General features: G+C 46.7%; 1 protein-coding gene across 2 annotated transcripts in view; it reads right to left on the minus strand.

Moving 5' to 3' along the window:
• Nucleotides 1–20,465, minus strand: part of LOC122530312 (protein dachsous) — a 281,900-nt gene that overhangs the window by 31,148 nt on the left and 230,287 nt on the right. For both annotated transcript variants that reach the window (XM_043657148.1, XM_043657149.1), the window contains exon 3: nucleotides 14,817–15,296. In XM_043657148.1, the coding sequence (XP_043513083.1) occupies nucleotides 14,817–15,296 (480 nt within the window). The remainder of the gene's footprint in view (nucleotides 1–14,816; nucleotides 15,297–20,465) is intronic.

The following is a 20,465-nucleotide window of genomic DNA, read 5'->3' on the forward strand; positions in this document are numbered from 1 at the left end:
AAGCACCGCCTTCGTGGGTTTACGTGGAAGGTAGCCGCGAGCGATTCCATTTCCACGATATCCGGTAACGTCGTCTCCGTTGGCCGGCGTCGTATCGTGTCGGGCAACGTTGGTCGTACAGGCTCTGCCTCAAAGATGGTGCTCGTTCGCGTACGTGCACGGCATAATTTATAGATCGCTATTTATTCCCATTCCATTTCGCTGCCTCTCTAATAGCCCCCGTGACTGCCCGATAAATACGCGAAATCCACCGGTTCGCGCTATTATCCCACGCGAGCCGTTCCAACTAAAAACCGAGCACTGTTTTAACCGTCGATAGACGAGTGAAATTAACAGGCGGCTGCGCGACGTTTCTCGCTTCGAGCCACGAGGATGGATATCGATCCGCGTGTGCGCGCGCGAACTCACGCCAGCACGGCCGACCGAAACTTATGCTTACCGGCGCTCGATAGCCGTGTTATTAAAATTGCTGTAAACTCGTCCCCGCGCGCATGTAAATGTTGAGCCGCGTACGTGCAGGCCCGGCTCCGCTTCGGGGAATACCGACGCGCGGGTTTTCGCGCGCGCGAATGTAAGCAGTCTCGTACGAAATTGTGCACACCGCCAAGTATAATTGTGAAACAGAGCGTGCACACACGACGACGGTAGCGACGTACGTACGCGTACACGCGCGCATCGACACGCCGAGTACATACACCCATCGGCATTCGGTGCCTGTGTTATTAAACGTCCACGTGATCTTTTTCCATCGAGTCTCGCTGCCGATCCCGGTACTACTCTTCGTGTGTAATTACGATTTACTTCGCGTCCCGATACGGCTGAATCTCCGGACGCGTTTTCGAGCCACGTCCGAGGCCCGTGCGTCTCGCCTGCAATCGCCAGCGCGTTTCGTACAAACAAACGCGATCCTCCCTGCGAAACATTCTCGAGCGACGAGTCATGATCTAAGTCTGTACATTGTTCTTTCGACAATTCAAATACATTTATCAATTATTCCTGCCCATACATTTAAACTGAACTGGTGTGTTGATGTCTTGAATGCGCAATAACGTGTTTGTTTTCTTCATCCCAATTATGATTATTATGAAAATTCAATATACATACCATCCCTGGTAAAACTGGCTTACTAGAGTTTGCTCTGTTTATATAATTCATTATGTCTCATAAACGAAGACAGATAGGATATATATTTGTATGACTTTTTTAGGCGTACAATCAGCTTCCGAAGTGGGTCCCACAAGTTACGAAACACCCTGTATATATATGTTTGGTAGATCAAAGATTCTGTTTACTGATACCGCGAGCCTGGTTCTTGATAATAAACCATCTTTGAACTGTCCTAGAAGCATCTGGAACGATCAGTGTCGTCAGGCAAGTATAATTGGCTAGGAAGAACTAGCCAGATCGCCAAGTTAAGATACGTTAAGATAAAACAGACTAATTGCAAGCGGGTAGAATTGGTAAAATTGGTAGAATCAATAGAATCATAATCGATCAAGTGAATCTCCATCGTTACCAAAGTATTGAAGTGTAGCCTCCGTTATTAAGTATCGAAGTGGAATCAATCACAAGACTTGTGCACGGTTCATTGCAATTATTGAATCGAATTTAACTCGACACAGGTATGTGACAGTCTTATTCGCGTTCGCTGATCGTCAACTTGTAATTGCGACAACGACCAACGACAGTTAAGTAGAAGGTGACGTTCAAGTTAGACGTTATCGCTATTTTATGGGCCATTTCGGCTTGCACGAGGAATCAACGCGAAAATCAAGCCCGTCACCTCCCCTACCCTCCAGTCCGATCATCGAACGAATAAATCGCAATGGGAGCGGTGGACGCGGTCGGTGAACGGGTTTTTCACCCGCGGTGCCGAGTCGAGAGGGCTTCGTCACCCCGGTTACACAGGCGTCCCTCCGGGGTGCCCACGTGGGTGTAACGAAGACAAATCGCCCGCGTATTTGATTAATTCGCGAAGATCGCTGGTCCAGCCCGGTCCCTTCCAGCTCTCGTGGCCCACGTCTGGCCCTTCTCCTCCTCCCTCTCCCATCTCTCCTGTTCCTTTAACCTCTACTCTCGTTTTCCTTGCCTCCACCTTTCTTCTCTCTTTCCGCTCCCCCTTGCGCGTTCGTCTCCGTGCATCGTGGATCGAATCCAGAGCGAGTTTTTGCCGCGATACCCGAGCCAGTCGAGGAACCCGTAACGTACTCATTACTGATTCTCGCCCTTTCGCGTCCTCTCGTCGTCGTTCAGTCGTCGCTGCGTCGCACAGCGTCCGGCCGTGAAAATACGCGTGACACGAGTTCCGCGAACAGCTTCCGGACGTAAGCTGCTTTCGTTTCTTCTTCTTTATCTTTTGCGCCGATTCGAAAAAGATTCCACGTTTTCGCGTGGCTACCGCCACGGTATCTCTCGACAGGAAACCACCGAGAACGAGATATTTATTCGCGTTCGGTAATGTATCGCATTAACGACGTACGTGTATCTGATCGGTTCTCGTTGTTTCCGACCGTCGGAACACAGATCCGACATTAGATTCCCTATAATCTCTCAATCTCCCCGATCGTAAAATTCCATTAGCAATGCAAATTCGCTTAATTACCCCGACTAAACGTCCGATCCTATTGACAGCGACCGATACTTAAAACGTTGTTGTCGGGATATACTCCGCGTTACGATAAATTTTCGAAAACCGTTAGCGTTCGTGGCAGGTGAAGGCGAATCGCAAAGGGGAAGGCGACTGGAGGCTGCACGGAGGTTCCAGTCAATGGTCAACCGATCGATACCACTCGCGATCGGTTGTTGGCCGTGCGTACGCGTGCGTACACGTGCGCGACACCTCGTACCGCAACGTGCCCTCTGGCGCACAGGCAACATCGGGCCGTTGCAGAAACTCGTCGAGGAGAAGCTGCGCGATTCAAGAATAATCCCGCGCGCTCGCTCTCTTATTTACAATCTATCCGCGTCTCCCTTTACGCCCCGAGTTCCGTTTGCCCGGCATCCTCTTTTCTATCCGCTGCGCCCTTGGGTTTCTCTCTCTCTCTCTCTCTCTCTCGTGCCATCTGGTTGACTCTTTCCTTCTGTCTGGCTCGGTCCACTACGAGAGGCAAGGCAACCCTCTGCGGCGTGTACCTCGCGACCAACGTCGTGCCCAAGCCCTTTTTATCCCGGCTGTGGCCGTCTGCCTCGGCTCCGCCGTTCGCCGCCTCGCCCTCTCTCAATCGCACAAACGGAATTCATTTCTAGTTCCTTGACTCCCGGTTCCCGTGCTCCTTTTCTTGCTCTCCGTCTCGCTCGCGCGCGGACATAGGCTCGTCCTGCTTCCGCCCGGCTCTTTCTCACGTGCAAACACTCGCTCGCTCCGCTTCGCTCGGCTTGGCTCCGACGAATACCGAGGCCGCGCGCGAGCGGGGATGAACACCGCCATTTGTTTTTCGTCGGCCGATAGTCACCGTGGGTGATGCGCCCGCTCGCCACCCTCGTGCAAACGAGCCGCCGATACACCGCGCTGCATCGAATCGCCACTGTAAAAACCGTGCTGGTCGATACCGAGCGTTCACAGTTCGTCGCTTAGCTACGACGCATTCTCGTCTAGAAGAAAACCCGGTAGGCGAACGCGTTGGTCCGCTTCAACTCGTTCGCTGCGTCGGAAATATCGTGGATGTTCACCGGGATGTAATACGGAAAGAGATTTCTTTTTTATTTCTTTTCTCCTCGTCGTATATAGTTTGTCGTTATATTAGAAAATTCCGTCAATATGTAACGCACATCCCTCTTGTCACACCATTCACCCACCGTAACTCCATCTGAATACATTGATCCGATTTTGGTACGACGCGACGACGATTGCACATTCGTCGAAACACAGAGTACGTGCGGGAAATAGCACTAGTTTCTTTCTTTAATTGATATTAATTAGCATTAGTAGCAAGAAAATATTTAGAAATGATGCGAAAGGAACCAGACAAGTCTCAAAATATTCTAAAATTTACAAATATTTTTTATCTCTATCACAAAAGATATTTTACGTACAGACGAGTATACTCGTCATTACAGGAAAAAAATTGCGTACGCCGATAGGAAACGAGCAACGTAAAGAAAAACGATCGAAGCCTGCTGACAGTCTCCTCCGATCTTTCTAGTGAATCTGCAATTTTCCCGCGAATCGTTACGTTTCCTCGACACGAATCCTCGCGTAACGCCAGGCTATTTATAGGTGTTGATCGCAGTTTTCTCGCGACAGACAACAAAAAAAAAAAAAAAAAAAAAGAAAGAGGAAAAAAGAACCTACTAAACGTTTTCGTTCGTTGAATCAGAAACAGCGATTATCGAAGGAACGCGGCGCGATGTTCGTTTATAATCATCGTCGCGAGCCGATTAAGCATCATTTTCGACGGGACGTTGTAAGAGATCGCCAGAGTGTAACGCACTACGGACGATATTATATCTACTAAGTATCGCGTTTAATTGCCGGCCGATTGGTCGATGAAGAAGGAAAAGAAGAAAACATGGAGCGTGGAGGGGGAAAAAAAAAAACCGGTGTACCGAGTTTCACGTGGCGGTGCATTCCGGGTTAAGAAAACTCGCGATAAATTACAGACTGACGATTCGATCACGCCGTATAAGGACGCGCGTGTTCTCTTGCCTACGCTGCTGCCACGACGCTCCGCGTATACCTCACAGAGAGAGTTTCTCTTATTTTGCTAATTAGCTCGTAACGGGCCATCCCACTCGAGATCGGTCGGTAGCTGGCCTGACTGACTCCGATCGCCGTGGCTCGATCGTCCTCAGGGCGAGTCGCCGCGCTAGCTCCCCCCATCCTCTGAAACCACGCAAAACGAGGTGCGCGCCTTTACAACCGCGCCGAGCAAACCTCGTAATCGCCCCGAGTGAATACTTTGTCACCTCGTTCCTCCCTCTCGGCCGTGAGGTTTGAAACGGCCCCCTCGCGACCAGTTTACCGACCACCGAATTGCCATGCTATTCCGCTCCGACTAGAAGGCGTCGGCTCTCTCGATTTCACGCGTGCGATTCCCTCCGAGCCGGCGGTATCCAGCGATCCATTTCGGAATGCCTCGAGCTGCGCCCGGCCGGCAGCCAATAAAAGCCCGGCCGTTTGCATAAATTGGTGGATTTTTAATTGGACGAGGTAGCCCCGGTAATAGCGACGATCGAGATAGGGCGCGATCGGGCTTGACGCCCGGCGAAAACGATCGAATCGGCCGTTCGTTAATTAGAGAAACGACGCGTGATCAAATTTGTGGAAAAAAATATACGAATTGAATGGAAATAGAGGGGAAAAATCCGAATAGATTTCGCGGGAATCGTAAAATTGCACGCGAAAACTCCGTAAGCGGCGATACGTGTCTGGAATTCCTGGAGGGGTGCGGCGAGGCCTCGTAAAACAGATTTACGAATTTACGTTGGACGAACGGGCCGACGATACGGGACGTGCCTCGGCGAACTCCACCGATACTCCACCGTCGCCCAACGAAAAACGGACTCGTAATTAAATAATGATGATTAGCCATGAGTCGTGGTAGCGTCGAGCGACGCGACGAATGCGATGAAGAAACGATACCGCGGCAGAGGTATGCTGTCGCTGACGGGGGTCTCGAGTCGTTCTCTCTCCCCCGGTGACGCCAATCTTCCCATCGTTCTCTCTCCTTTCGCTCTAAACTTCTCCGGGACTTCTCTTCGACGCTCGTTCTTCGTTTTCTTACGATGATACACGCTGTTCCGTGTTTCGCGTTTCGTGATGTACACGTTACGTACTTATTCGTGAATCGATCGTCTGATCCTCGAGATTTCAAGATTCTCTCTCCAACACCGCGCGAATCTCGGTACGACTGTGCGCGAGAGTTCGCGATGGTGGGGATCGCCGCCGCGTTTAGTACGCGGCAAGTACGAGAGGAGCGAGCGTGTTTCGCGGCGCACAATAGCGCAAGAAATGCAGGCATCGAGACCGGTAAACAAACGAATAGAGCTTCGTACACGCGTAAAACGTCTCGGTCCGCAGATGCGGCTAAATGGTCTGGTATGGTCGACGAGTGTACACGAAGGGAAGAAGAAGAAGAAAAAGAAGAAGAAGAAGAAGAAGAAGAAGAAGAAGAAGAAGAGAAGGTTTAGAAACGGAGGGCGGCAAGAACGACAAGACAATGGACGGCGACAATAAGGTTGCGCAGCTTGCAGCCAAGCGAAAATAAAATGCCGCTGAACATTAGCTACCGTTGTCTAGTATCGTGCCTTGTGCCGCGCTAACCTTCTATCACCAACTATCGTACGCGTATCGTGCGTGTGCTCCACGGCCATTGCGATTAGAAAATTACAGATAAACTGTTGGAGGTGTGTAACGATCTGGATACATCTAGATTATCTGTTATTTCGGGACTCGTTTGCAGAATGTAATTTTCGTTTTTCAGACGTAAATCCTGACCCGCTAATTCTTGCTTCAATCTATAAAATATTATACGATATCTTTCATTGCTGTTAAAAAATTTTTGCTGTAAAATTCTCACTACACTGCGAAATCTCGCGAAAATTCAAGTGCAGGATTGAAAGGAAAAAATATGTTCTTCTAAGATAGAGTTCTTCTAAAAGGCTCGTTAGCTCTCTTCTTGCATCTTACTCTCATTTACTCGAACAACTGTCGAACCTGTGACTCGTCACTTGTACAACTTCATTCATAACTCGACTTGCTTCAACAATAAGAGACAAGGACAACGAAAGTTGATCAATTACGAGTTCGTATGTCTGAAACCTGAGCATTAACGAGGTAATATATTTATATATCTCGACGAACACTCACACACCCCGATAAATCACCAGAACTTATTATCTCGATGTCCAAAATCTAAAGGATCGAAGTCATTCACCTTTTCAACAATCTCGTCTAGGATTACTCCGTGATAATTCCCCTTCGGCTGAAAGGAACACCGTGGGGCTGCGAGGAGGTGCGAAGCAGAGGGGAAACGCCGAGAATCGGAGGAAGAGCGAGAAAAAGATCTATGGACGCGCACGTGCATGTACCGAGAGATCGCATAGAGAGCCCTTCGCTCCCTAGACCGTGAGATGGTAAACGGCGATAACAAGGCGCGAGATAAGAGTCGAGGAGGCGCATCTCCCCCTTCTCAAGGGGAGCTCGTTCTATCGCGAACCTCCGTGCGCCGATCGCGCCTCGTAGCGCACCTCTATCTTGCTCATCTATATGCTCGCACGCACACTCGCGTTTCGACTGGACGGAGCGGATCGCGAGGAGGCATTTGCACGCGGACTTGTCGTTTCCTGACCAGCCACGAGCCAACAGCTCGCGATTTTTTCAACGCGCGTTTCCACTTTTCCCGCGCCGATTCAAAACGGTTTCCCCACCCGATGGCTTTGATCAGTGGCCGCGCAACGAAGGATGTGCTTTTCCTGTCCTTAACGCGCCACGATTTATATCGCGCATTCCGCCTGATAGATAGGACGATAGGGGGGAGCAGGAAGATGTGGAACGATCGCGCTGTCTCGTGAATTCAGAGCTTCCTGACAGAAGAAATTTGTTTCGGACATCGATGGTTGATTTCTCCGCTTCACTTCACTTGTTATTTTTGGTCGAGCGATTCAATCCTGAAGCATTCCTTTCCTTTTTTTTTTAGATACGTACGGCATTCGATCGCAAATCGAAACCCGTTTGAATGAAAATTTCATTCAAGTTTCGTCGATTATCATAGTACCAGGCATACGTATATCTGTTTTTAATAGCATAACGATCGGTACGATGCTGCAATTGTAACATACGTGTGATTTTTAACATTGACAATCGACGTTACTGTAGCGTCATGTGATTTTCAGCGGCTCGAGAAATATATCGTATGTTTAAAAATTTGTTTATATATTTTGTACATGTATTTCTTATTTCTTAGGTATTATTATATTCATTAGGTATTATTATATTCATTAGGTATTATTATATTAGGTATTCATTTTCTTATTTCTTAGGTATTATCATATTGTTTATACAACAGTAATCAAATTTCTTAAATCTCTAATAAAACTTTCCGCCATCTGATGAAAATTACCATCGAAAGTAGTCGATTTCGTTATTAGAAAAGATTGTAGGAAACAATTTTATAGACTAAATATGAAAGTAAACTAACATAGAGAACGAAGGACTGAAGCGATCTTTTCCAAATGAAATGTAATGAAATAACGAAGAAACTGAACGTTGATGATTGCGAGTGATCCTAACTCAGTAGTCACGGATTATGGAGGTGAAAAATACCGGTTTTAAAAAATTCCGGCATGATTCCAGAAAGATATCGAGGTTCTAAAAAATTCCAACCGGTGAAAACCGGAATAAGATTCCGTACGCTTCAATGTAACAAGTTAAATTGTATTATTCACAATCTGCTCATCAGAGACAACACTGAGATTATATAACATCACATAGAATTTTATTCTTAATATTATTTAAAAAATTGGTCTCTTTTCCTTTGGAATGATACAAATCTTTCCAAGATATCTTTCCCGCAAGTAAGAATAAGTGTAACAAACCATGTGTAATAATAATAATATGTACAATAATAACATATATAATAACCATCATAATCATCACAAATAAAATATTTATATATGCTCAAGGAAATCATTACTTTCGAAATTCTAACGTGCTCGAAACATCTGAGTGGAATATTCGGTACAACGTTTTCCAAGAAAACTCAACAATATCATCGACGCTTGGAATTCAAAATGTATCTTTCAGAAAAATGTTTCACTAACAAACTACAATTACAATTAAATGAAATTTGGATCGTGATTCGTTGAAACAAACATAAGAATCTCACGCGAATACGCTCCGTAATCGTTAGGAGCGATTTCGATGAAACAATCGCTGTCAGCAAATGACGTAAACGAACCAACCGAGCCAACCGAGATTACCATACGCGACCAAAACCGGCGCCCAGCCGCTGCTCCTTTCCATCCCTACATTCCTTCCTCTCCCCTTTTGCCCTTCTTCGTTGGCGAGATCCTAATGCGCGTCTCTTAATTCGACGCTGACCGAAACGAATACCTGCCGGCTGGGTCATCGAGATCCGAAACGAACGATCCCCGTGAATAGCTATCGCGGCCGCGCGAACATCGCTTCTTAATTAAGAGAATCGGACGCGCTTCGAGGTAAATTTGTTCTCCGCGCATAAAAACGTATCCCGGAGGCCGACGGAATATCGAAAATGCGAAACTCACGGCCAGACGACCAGGACGATTCTGTTATCTCCGGCCGACCGGCGTGTGTAACAGAACGAGGGTGGCGGGTTGAACAAATAAAATTCCAAGAACGGAATTACGCAAATCAGACTGCGAGAGACTACTCGTCCCCGCCGTGGCAGAGACTCCTCTCGCTATCTTCCCGCGCGGATCTCCATAGCTCGGCTTAGTTTGGGCCGGGGATGCAAAGCCCCCTCCGAGAGGAGAGAAAAGACGATGGCTGCGCGAAATTTGCAAGTCCGGCGAAAGCACGACGTGAGGAGAGAAGGGAAGATCCGAAGATCCGAGAGAAAGGGAGAGAGAGAGAGAGAGAGAGAGAGAGCAAAAGGAAGGTCGGAGCGGTTCTTCCCGACGAAGAAGGGACGCGAGGCAAACGTATCGGCCATGCGGAATACTTCATCTTCGAGGAAGGAAGAATCCTACTTTTTGCGGGGCCGCGTCGCTTCGAACGACGACAGATTCGCCGCGTTTCTTTATCTACCCGCGTGTCCCGTGTCTTCGCCGTGATGCTTTTTCGCCCGAGGTTGCTGGGCCAGGCGTTCGCTACAAATTTCCTTCATTTTAATTCGACTGTCCTTTTAGTCGACTCGGAGGTTGGCTCGATGGAACGCGGGCCCCGTCCTTCACGAAAGTTTCGAGCTGGCGCTCGTTTAACGGCCGTATCAGTCCTCAAATTGTATCTTTATGGACACCTTTAAACGACGTCACTGCCTGTTGATTTTTATATAGTGTCGTCGTTAAATTCGTTAAAGACTAACGATGCGCCGGCCGGATAAGATTAGAGGCGCAGCCTCGACCCGTCCGTTTCCAACGACTCGATATATCGCTTTTCCGAGGTGAAGACGCTCAGGCGACGTCGACCCTGTACGGAATTTTATTTGACCCGGCGACTATCTCGGAACCGAGAATAACGGTTCGCACGGCTCGAAAGCTACGTGTTTCGAGTCTTGCCACTATCGTAACAATCACCATTGTTCGCCATCAATTACAGAACTCGAGATCGATCGCTATTGGAGCTCGGGGCACCCGAGCACAGCTCAATTCGAAACTTGAATCTGAATAATCGAGCATCGGGATTTGAATTTTCTTCGAAAAGCCTCTCTTGTACGTTTGTACGTTCACGATTAACTTTTTGTTTGAATTGACTTAACCTTAGCAGAAATCTAAAAGTTTAGTACAGAATGACATATCTTTCGATATGTTTGTTATTTTTCTTAAACTCTAGGGGTAAATCGATTATTTCGTTATTGATTATAAGGTACTTCCAGTACAGACCAAAGGGGTTAGAGGCACGAGCCAGATAAAAGATACTTTCCTATATTTCTAAAGAAAACGAGTACTTTTCTAAAGAAAAAATGGGCGTGAAGTGAACTTATTTAAAGTGAATTAATTTATTTGTGAGAAGATTCTATATCATTCAAAGATATATTATACATATTTGTAACAGTTTTATCAAGATAATTGCAAAAAATTATTTTATCTAGTAGGTGCTATACCGAGTACGTTTATTGTTTCATATATTTTGCATATTGCACGTATTTCGTGCATTTTTATGGCTCCAAAGTCTGAAATAATCTAAAGTAGCTGGATCGAATGGGTATCCAGGATCGGGGACCCGAGCAATAGCGAGAGCCCTAATCGGTACGAATCCACGAAACGATCTACTTCGAAAAAGACGAAAAGAGGCGTGGATGCACGGACGCGGACAGCCTGAATGTACAGCTCATAGCGTTTGATCGCAGGAAACCGATGCGTTTCAGCGAGGGAAAAGGAGCAAAAGGACGAGGCAAGACACGTTTTCGGGTTGCCCGGTACCATCGAAAACAAGCACAAAAGAGGGAAAGACGTGGTGCTGGGAGTCCTCAAAGCGAACAGAGCGCTGATATTTAAAGCGTATGCAAAGAGTGCAGCTCCGTAACAGCAGCTCTGAGGGAAGAAAGAAAGAAAGGGAAAGAGAGAAAGAGAGAGAGAGAGAGAGAGGAGAAAAAAAGTCTTGGACAATGGCGGCTTGCGTTCGGCTGCTCGGTATCCGACTCGCGACGATTTATGCGACCTCGACAACGACGACGACGACGACGACGACGACGACGACGACGACGACGACGATGGTCCACCTTCTCCTCTTGCTTCTTTCTCTTTCCTCTTCTCCTTCCCTATTCTTCCTCTACCACGGTCTTTCTCGCATCCTGCTTCGTCGTGCCGCGCCAACCCGAGTCTCATTCTCTTTCTCTCTCTTTCTCTCCTTTCCTCGCTCTGCTCGGTCGACCGCCGCTCGATGCACATTCTCCTCGACGAAGAATTCCAGGGTACGAAAACCACGAATCGCCGGATCGAAAGGCAGAGGAGATTACGCCGCCGGAGAAATCTCCTCGCGTAATTCGATCTCGTTAACAGTACTTTCCATCAACGGATTAAATGAAACTTCACCGGCGTGCAAGGGGTATTTTACCAGGTGGGATTACGTAACTCCGTCCCCCAGCCAGACTTCGTCGCATCGTGTCCGCGATGTGTTGTTTCAAATGGAATCGCCACATCTTTTCTTTTTCCCAAGTGTAGCCACAAAAGCAAACTTCTGTCACTGACGTGCAGCACCCTTGTGGCAAAAACAATCGAGGAGCCGAGGGACGAGCTGGGAACGACCGCTCGTTTCGCGGATAAGATAAGGCCAGTCGTCGCGATCGCGGCGCCGATGACTCTCTGCCGGTCGCCATAAACTCGGCTGTAAAATGAAGCGCGTTTCTCACTTTGTCGCCAGGTTTTACGGTTGTCCGCGTCCGAACCCTGCCCAATAAGGGCGTTCGTTCACGATGCTTTTAACGGCTTCCACGACAATCTCGCACTGTTTTCTCGTACCTCGAAAAACAGCCGTTCGCCCTTATCAAAACAGGTGCTCGTAAAGCGGCAGTAACGTCTCCCGACGCTGCATCTCTGCCTCTCGGCGATCTGATAACGCGACTCGATGTTCCGTAATAAATACGAAATTAATGATTTTGCCGGTTTAGTGTTTGAACCGTCACCGTGCAATAATTATGCAAATGCGTGCGCCAAGCGTTCGACAATGAAACGAAAATCACCGGCGCTCCGGTCTACGAGCTCCACCGCGTTTTTTTCGCACAAGCACGGACAACAATGACAACGCGAAAGAACGTGAAAAAGGAAGGAAGCGAGATCCACTGTTGCGGGACGAATCTCTGCACCTGTGTCTCGACCCGATCGGCCCGAGCGTCGGCCCGTCCGACTTTAATCTGATAATCTGATTGGCTGCCGTGTGTCAAATATTGTGGGCCTCGAGTGCCAGACCTCGATCTTCCGTGCGAACAGGTTCTCGGTTCGGACGCGTGGCCGATCGGAAGCCGCGCACCGAAATCGCCACGGATCGATCGGATCGATAGGGCAAATCAGCCTCGGAGTCGAACCTCGAACGATCCCGAGAGATCGCTCTCGCGTCGCGCCTTTTCCGCAGATCTTTTCGCAAGACAAGATTCGCGAGTCGGTGCGTTCATCGGGTTCGAAATACCTCTCCACCTCCGATAGCGTGTCTCATGGCTCGATGGGCCAGCCTTCTTTCTTGTTTCTCTGTCTCGATCGCGCGCGCGCGCGCGCGCGCCAAAAGAAAGAGAGAAAGAGAGTGGACGAAACGCGAGATCGACTTGGCGAAAGAAGAGATCGAAACGAAGGCGAAGTAGGAGAGAGGCAGGGGAAGAAAAAGAGAACGTGGCCACGGGCACGTCGCTCGACGAGGGTGGTGGGGGGCTCGCTCGAGGTTCGCGCATTGATATGCAACAGGCTGCATATGCGGGCCATGGCAGCCGAACAATACGACCACCGGTAAGGCACCATCGTGTAAACTATTCACCGTTCTCGGGCCTATAACGTAGGAAACCGTGCCGGTCGATACGCCACGGGACACTTTACACGGTGGATCGGGTATATGGCGCGGCGAGCGCAGGTCGTGACGCGCCGTATCTTGCATCGGATGTACCACCAGTGTGGAAACACGGATACGTACCTCTCCCGCCTTTGCCTTTCCTCTCCTTTCGCCTCCTTCGCGCTCCTAAACCCCATCGAGAATCGCGTCCCGCGCCACCCAACTCACCCGTCCGTCCGCGACCTTACTACCCCCTACTCGCGTCCTCTTCTTCTCCTCCACTCTTCCTCTAACCTTCCGCCTTTCCATCGACCCTACCTTCCCCCGTTCATCACTCTTCCTCTATCGTCTTTCGTCTACTCGCGTCGCGACAAACACCGCGAAATTCTACGGGGTGTTTTATTCGGTCGGGAAGGCAGTTATCGCGCAATAGATTCTCCCGTATGATTTACGCGTTGTCGGCAGGAGAAGGAAGGACACGGGATAGTCGGCACGGGTTCTACCTGCTCTTATGCGGCTTGGCTCGCCGTGTTTGCACGTACGTACCAACACGTGGGCGTTCGCTACGTCGCCGCCGTTTTCTCGTGACGCGACTATGCTAACGCGGTAACGCCGCGCGTGGAATACGTTTCCGATGCATTCGCCACCGAGCAACGATTCACCGTGTGCATGTACCTCGCTTCTGAAACCGCCCGTCGATTAAGCCTTGTACGCGACGCGCTTTGCGCCGAGCTTCGTCGCTGGAAATCGATGGTTTTTCGCCGGGTGGACCACGCAAAGGTTCACACGAACGATCGACTGTTAAAGCCTCGTTTGCATTAGGCAAATAATTTTCGGACGGACGACCGAGCCGTTAGTTGACTCTCGATCGTCCGTGCAAACACAGTGTCGACCAAGTTGTTGAAGCGATCTGTGATCGTTCTCGACTAAACGTAGCCGTCTGTTTTTAGTCGAACCTTGGCCGCCTTCAACTATAGTTGATCGTGTAAATATTGAAGAGTCAGTTATCGAGCGACCGTGAAACAGTCACTCGAAGCATAATGACATTGGTCAATAGACAAAATCGGTTTGTCGACTTTGCATTCAGTCGCATGAATATTTGTGTAACGAGTGACATCTACGAAATTCTAATTGATCTGATCATTCTACTCCAAATTCAGATCGTTTCGTATCACCTGTTCATTTTTTCAAAACATTATTTCTCTCAATTGATGCAACCAACTGGCTATGACTGTATGATAAGGTGTTAAGTTTTTAATTGAACGACTTCGCGGAATGAAGAAGAAAGAAGCACCGATTTACATTTATTTACATTCACATTTCTAAAATTACTTGTATTATAATTTTCAAATTATTATTATTTAATTTTTATATTATAACTATTATTTAATTATATTATAAATATTATTTATATTAATATTATAAATATTATAAATATTAATTATTTATATTATAAATATTATTTAATTTTATATTATCTTAAATTATTACTTATATTACCATAAGAGAGTACTGTGTTCAGTAATAATTGCAGAGGAGTTCTTCGTTCAGGAAAAATCAGACTCAAGTTCGAATACAGTTGCAGAAAGAAAAAGGAAACGATTGATCGTACAACAGGACGAACAACACCTCGCGTGAAATTGGAGAACGAGTCAATCCGAGGTATGTAGTTGACAAGTAGTCCACGAGTTATTCGACTTACCCGACGACGAGGAGGACGAAGATCCGTCTTTCACGCCACCGACGATGCTGTTCTGAGAGACGGTCTCCTTCACGGTGATGGTGTAGCGTGGTTTCTCACAGCTGGCGATTCTGTGGCCAGGCGAGGACGTGCTGATCCGGACTTCAGCGTCGAACGTGCTCTTCAGGCCAGCCGCGTCCGTCGCCGTCACGTTCAACTGATGCAGCGGCGACCTCGGGAGCAAATTCGGCCTGCCGACTTGAAGTTCACCGGTGTTCCGATCGATGTGAAAAACACCAGCTTCGTTCCCGCTGGTGATGCGGTACGCGACCTGACCGAAAAGTCCCGCGTCCATGTCCGTGGCCACCAGCCTCAGAATCGGCCCTTGTATCGGACTGTCGCTCCTCAGAGTGACGTTGTACTTTCTTGGCTCGAAGATCGGACGATTGTCGTTGACGTCCGTCACTTGCACACGTACGATAGCTACGGTACTGAGACCACCTGCAACAGTGCGAGTAATCAAAGTTAGACAACACGCATTTGGTTTGAAATAGAACTTAATATTATAATATTACACTACTGTTGTATTATATACTATTACAGTGTTGTTGTAATTATAATATAATTATACTATTATAATTACTAGTATAATTATAGTTATATATATATATACTATTACTAGTATAATTATAAGTATATACTATTACTAGTACAATTATAAGTATATACTATTACTAGTAAAAAGTAATTATAATTACTAGTATAATTATAAGTATATACTATTACTAGTAAAAAGTAATTATAACTATACTAGTATATATAACTACAATTATATTAGTAATTATAACTATACTAATATATACTAGTATATATAACTATAATTATAATTATACTAGTATATATAACTATAATTATACTAGTATATATAACTATAATTATACTATTATAGTATAATTACACTATATACTATTACACCAGTGTTGTTGTAATTATAGTATAATTTTTGGAAGTCAAGGTTACATCATGTCTGAGAGTATTTTTCGATCAGTTACGCGATGTAGTAAGAAATATTTTTACATATAATATCTTTCTTTCTTTATTATTTTCTCTGCTGTTACCATTTTCTTTTTTTATAAACTCATAGGACTCATGGATCCTATCTTCGCGTACTTTACACAGTATTTCATTATCTCGAGTAATTTCTCTTCAAGTTTCTCTCATCTTGCTCACGTCAGTTAAACAATACTTGTACTCGATATCTAGATATCACGAACTAGAAAGGACGACGGGCAAAAAAGTTGGGAGACACTGTATATAGAACTTGTCACGCGCGGAGACCAGAGGTACGAGCCCCAGCGATTATGTTTATTTCAGCCTCCTGTGAAATCCTCTTATCGGGGCAAATAATGTCGAGGTATTAGCCGGCGTAGAGAACGAATCTACGTGGACGTTTGGAGCCGGTCGACATAAATCACACAAGCGCCCCGTACCATTGCCTTTTTTTTTTTTTTGGAGCCAATCAGCCTCCTACCTTCTTTCTTCCTACCTACTTCTTCTTCCTATCTCTCTTTCTCTCTCTCTTCGGTTCGGTGTTCTCTTTTCCTCCTTCGCGTACTTCGAAGTTCATCCCATCCGTTTTTCCGTTTCGCTTACTTCTCCGACGATCTTCGTTCTTCCTGTCTTTTCCCCTCTCAGCGTTAGCCTCTGCTCTTCTCACTCCGTCTCGCGTTATTCGAAGAAACGTGCGTGCACGCGTGTCGTGGGGGGCGGGGGGTTCTTACCCTCGGCGCAGGGCAACGCGTTCGCGACAATATTTCAAACGAAAGGAATTTCTCGGGGTGCTCAAACGGCACTATCCACGCTCTTCGCCACCTCTGGTTGTTCTGTTTTTCGAGCAATTATACGAAAGAACCGATCGATCAATGTGCCGGGTTTACGCGCTGCCCGGGTCTTGCAGCCGCAACCGCGTCTCGCTCTGTGTTGTTCCGTAGTCGAGAAACAAGATCAAAAAGAAACGGGGGAAGAAAATCGGTTGCCGGCTCTGATAATTCGCTCTCGCCCGTTAAAGTATCGCCTCCTCGCCGTATGGGAGTGATATACGGTCTGACGGAAAGTAATAACTAATAAACGCTCTCCCTCGATCGCAATCCGTAAATCACGTTATTCGTCGGAGCCTAATCGCGTACGGCCGATCCTTCTCTTGCCTTCGCCGCTACTACGACGACCGTGCCACGCTGCCACGCTGCCACGCTGAGTCGCGACGCGACTAGAAAATTAATTAATCGGCGCGGACGAGGCGCGAACTCGCGAACGCTGGCTGCTGGTTCGGCCAGGCTGATTTAGGCGAAGCCCGGCGCAAGTGTTAATATTAAAGACAGTATGTAAAACGGGTAATCCGATGTTTAAACGGTTTACACCCGTAACTCATAGTAATATATGGACTCGGCCGTGCGGAGCTCGGAGCGCGGCGAGATTTATAGGTACGAGTGTCATTGGAGTCATGCGTCAAGGGCCCCGGGTCCCCCTTCGTTCTTCGTGCTCTTCGCGTCCGTCCCTCTTCCTTCGCCGCCGCCTCTTCCTTCCCATCCTTTTCCATTCTTTCCCGTCCTTTTCCACTCCTTCGCTTCGAAACCGAAGACCGAAAGGAACTCTCTCTTTCTCTCTCTCTTTCTCTCTCAGCCGCACCGCGTGGCATCTTCTGCACAAGTTCGAGGTATCGAGATGCCGATCTTCAGGGCCACGCGAATTCCCTCGCCGGCAGAGAAATGCACCCCTAATTTCTCTATCCGACTCCTCCCCCCTCCCCCTCCTCTCCCTCTCGTCTCGCGTTTCGCTCTTTCCGCCTTCCACCCGGTCGGAACGGTCCTCCGGCATTCGAACATCGCGCGTCCGAAGCCCGCTGATCGATCAAATTAACGATCGAATAAAACCGAGTGAATCCAGAAGCGAATGGCTGCGCGTCGTGAGGGGGAAAGTCTGCTTCCTGGACGTAGGTCAACGACACTCTAACGCGTATTCCGATACCTCGTCGTCTCTCCGTCGTCTCAGACCGATCCTTTTAATTTCACGCGGTCGATCGTCCGACGACGAGTCCTTTTCGTGCGGCGGAGGATACGCAGCCTCCGCAAGATTTATGCGGCCGATGCTTGGCCAGCGGTGCTCAACCGAGTCGCCCGGCCGATCCGCGTAATCGTCTTATACGATCAGCAACGAAAAGTGAGAGATTCAGTCGGTTTCGGCGCGAGGTGGAGCGGAACACGTAAAAAGAAAACAGGAACACGATCGAGACGAACGGTTTTACATTTTTTCGAGTCGTTTGAGATGAAACGTGAGAGAGTTTTACTTTAAAAAAAAATAGTCCGAGAAACATGTGTTCGAAACGATTTCGTCATGATGAATTTGCATCATGGATCAAGTAAGGATTGAGTGCCGTGCTGCTTGTTTTATCTACGAGAAAGAATAACTGGTTATTCATCTGTATATTCAACGATGAGATTTGAAACACTTCGAATCTGTTCGAAGGTTAAAACTCTTGAACATCGGCTTCGAAGTCTTGAATGTCATTGGTCCACAACTCGAAGGTTTAAACTTTCGTTCGTATCTTGTATCTTATATGATAGTACTATATGAATTGAAGTAATCGGAAAGCTTGTAAAAATACCGAATAATTATGTAATCTTATCTCAACTTTCAATATTCTGGAAATATCCAAGACGATCGAGACCCACAATATTTGGATTTAAGGGGGATCAAGATCTTCCAATAGTGTTCGAAGTGATTCGAATTTAAATGTACGAATTATACATTGAACATGCAAATTCAAAGTGTCGGAGATTCCTCGGCATCGATATAACGACACAAAAAAAATAATCTTCAAATTCCCTTTTATCGTATACAAGCTACATTCTGTTCCTACTTTTATCATATAGAATGGTATATTTAAATTCCATCAGATGATAACGTACATTATTAATCCAATTATCAATTATTATCAATGTAAATTTTAAAAAGCTTCCCCACTAAAATTTATATTTTTATGTGTATAATAACATCCTACTCATTGTCGGTATTATTTCTTCACTCTTTATTACTTCTCTCGCTATCACTGCATCTCAACAACCAACCTTGGTATTATTTTCCAATAGGCTAGAATTGTTTTTTAATCTCCCAACTCGTTTGACTTTTTATGACTATGGCTTTTGGATCGATTCTTTTTTCTTCTTTCTTCTTTTTTTGAAACCCTTTGCACCTTATTGGGGCAAGCGGAAAAAGCGCGAGATCGTTCGAGCTGTCATAACGCGAAACGCGGAAACAGAGAAACCAAGATGACGACGGATCTTCGGTGGGAGTTAAGGGGACGAAGATTTATGACGGCGGTGTCAATAAAGTCACCGGCGGTGTTGTTCCGGCTTTCGGGGAGAGTTTTTGCGACCGTGGCCTCGCCTCTCTTTGCATTTCTGTCCGTGTTGATCGTAGGACGTGCATCAAGATGCGCAAACGCGCGTTTCGCATGTACACCACGTAATGCACAATTTCCAGAAAGTCAGATAACATCGAGCCCGGCAAACTCTTTCGTCAAGATCGCGATGCATGGAACCCGAATCTTAAGATGTTATCCGGTCGTTCGTCGTATTGTTCAGAGATGAATCGCACGCATCCTGACTCCCGTTTTAAACAAACGAGAGAGGGAGAGAGAGAGAAACAAAAAAGAACGTCACGAGGAGAAGAACGACTTTTGGGAAAATCGTAAAAATACCTGACGCGCCGGCGCGGTTGCTGCTTTTTACAATAGAACCTCGTTCGTGGTAGAGTTGGTTTTTAAATTTGTCCAATAAGTACCTAATAGGTATTAGGTACTGTGCACTTAATCTAGCCATGATGATGTCGAATGCTCCTACAAAAGGGTCGAACAAAGTAACTCGCATACACGAGAAAGTGTACGCGCACAGGCATTATTCGCGGATCTCTGGAACGATTCAAAGCTGGACTACGCAAGTGGTAATTATCGGTGTAGCTCCGCCGTTATCCGACGTCATTAACGCAACAATCCGCTGCGTTTCGATTATCATTCCCATTTCCAACGATAGTTATCGACGATTGTACCTTCTTGGGGCACGATGGATCTCGAACGAGTGATTACAGACGTGTATATACGAGATCCGGCATAAGAACAGGACTGTGCTCGCAACTTCTATTATACGAATATAGGAAATCAGCTATCGATCGTCTTCGAAGTAATTTACTTTCAAATCAATGCACAGGCGCATACTTCGCAGAGATCACAATTTTGGATCACAATTTTGTTAAAGTACGCGTGTATTGAGGAATTAAGAATCTGTGCTCTTAATATACATAGAGTGTAGAAAATGCGAAATATTCGTACCCGAAAATTTCGAAATTCTCGAAAGAATCGGGATTCCCAAAAAAGTTTGGGAAAGGAACAAGCTTGAATAATTCGTTAAAGTCCACGCCTTCAACTGTATCGAAAGGTCGCAGATCTAGAACCATCATTCAAGCAATTCCTCCTGTCATATCTTTTGGTTTAACAATCTTTCACGTATCATTTTGTACATGCGACAAATTTTATATCGATTCAGTTACTTTTCTAGTACATGTACTTATGTTTGGATGCATATGCTTCAAATGGCGTAATAAACCAGTAGTATTTGC

Source organism: Frieseomelitta varia, unplaced genomic scaffold (assembly GCF_011392965.1).
Source record: "Frieseomelitta varia isolate USP_RPSP 00005682 unplaced genomic scaffold, Fvar_1.2 scaffold_338, whole genome shotgun sequence".
In the NCBI taxonomy this organism is placed as follows: domain Eukaryota; kingdom Metazoa; phylum Arthropoda; class Insecta; order Hymenoptera; family Apidae; genus Frieseomelitta; species Frieseomelitta varia.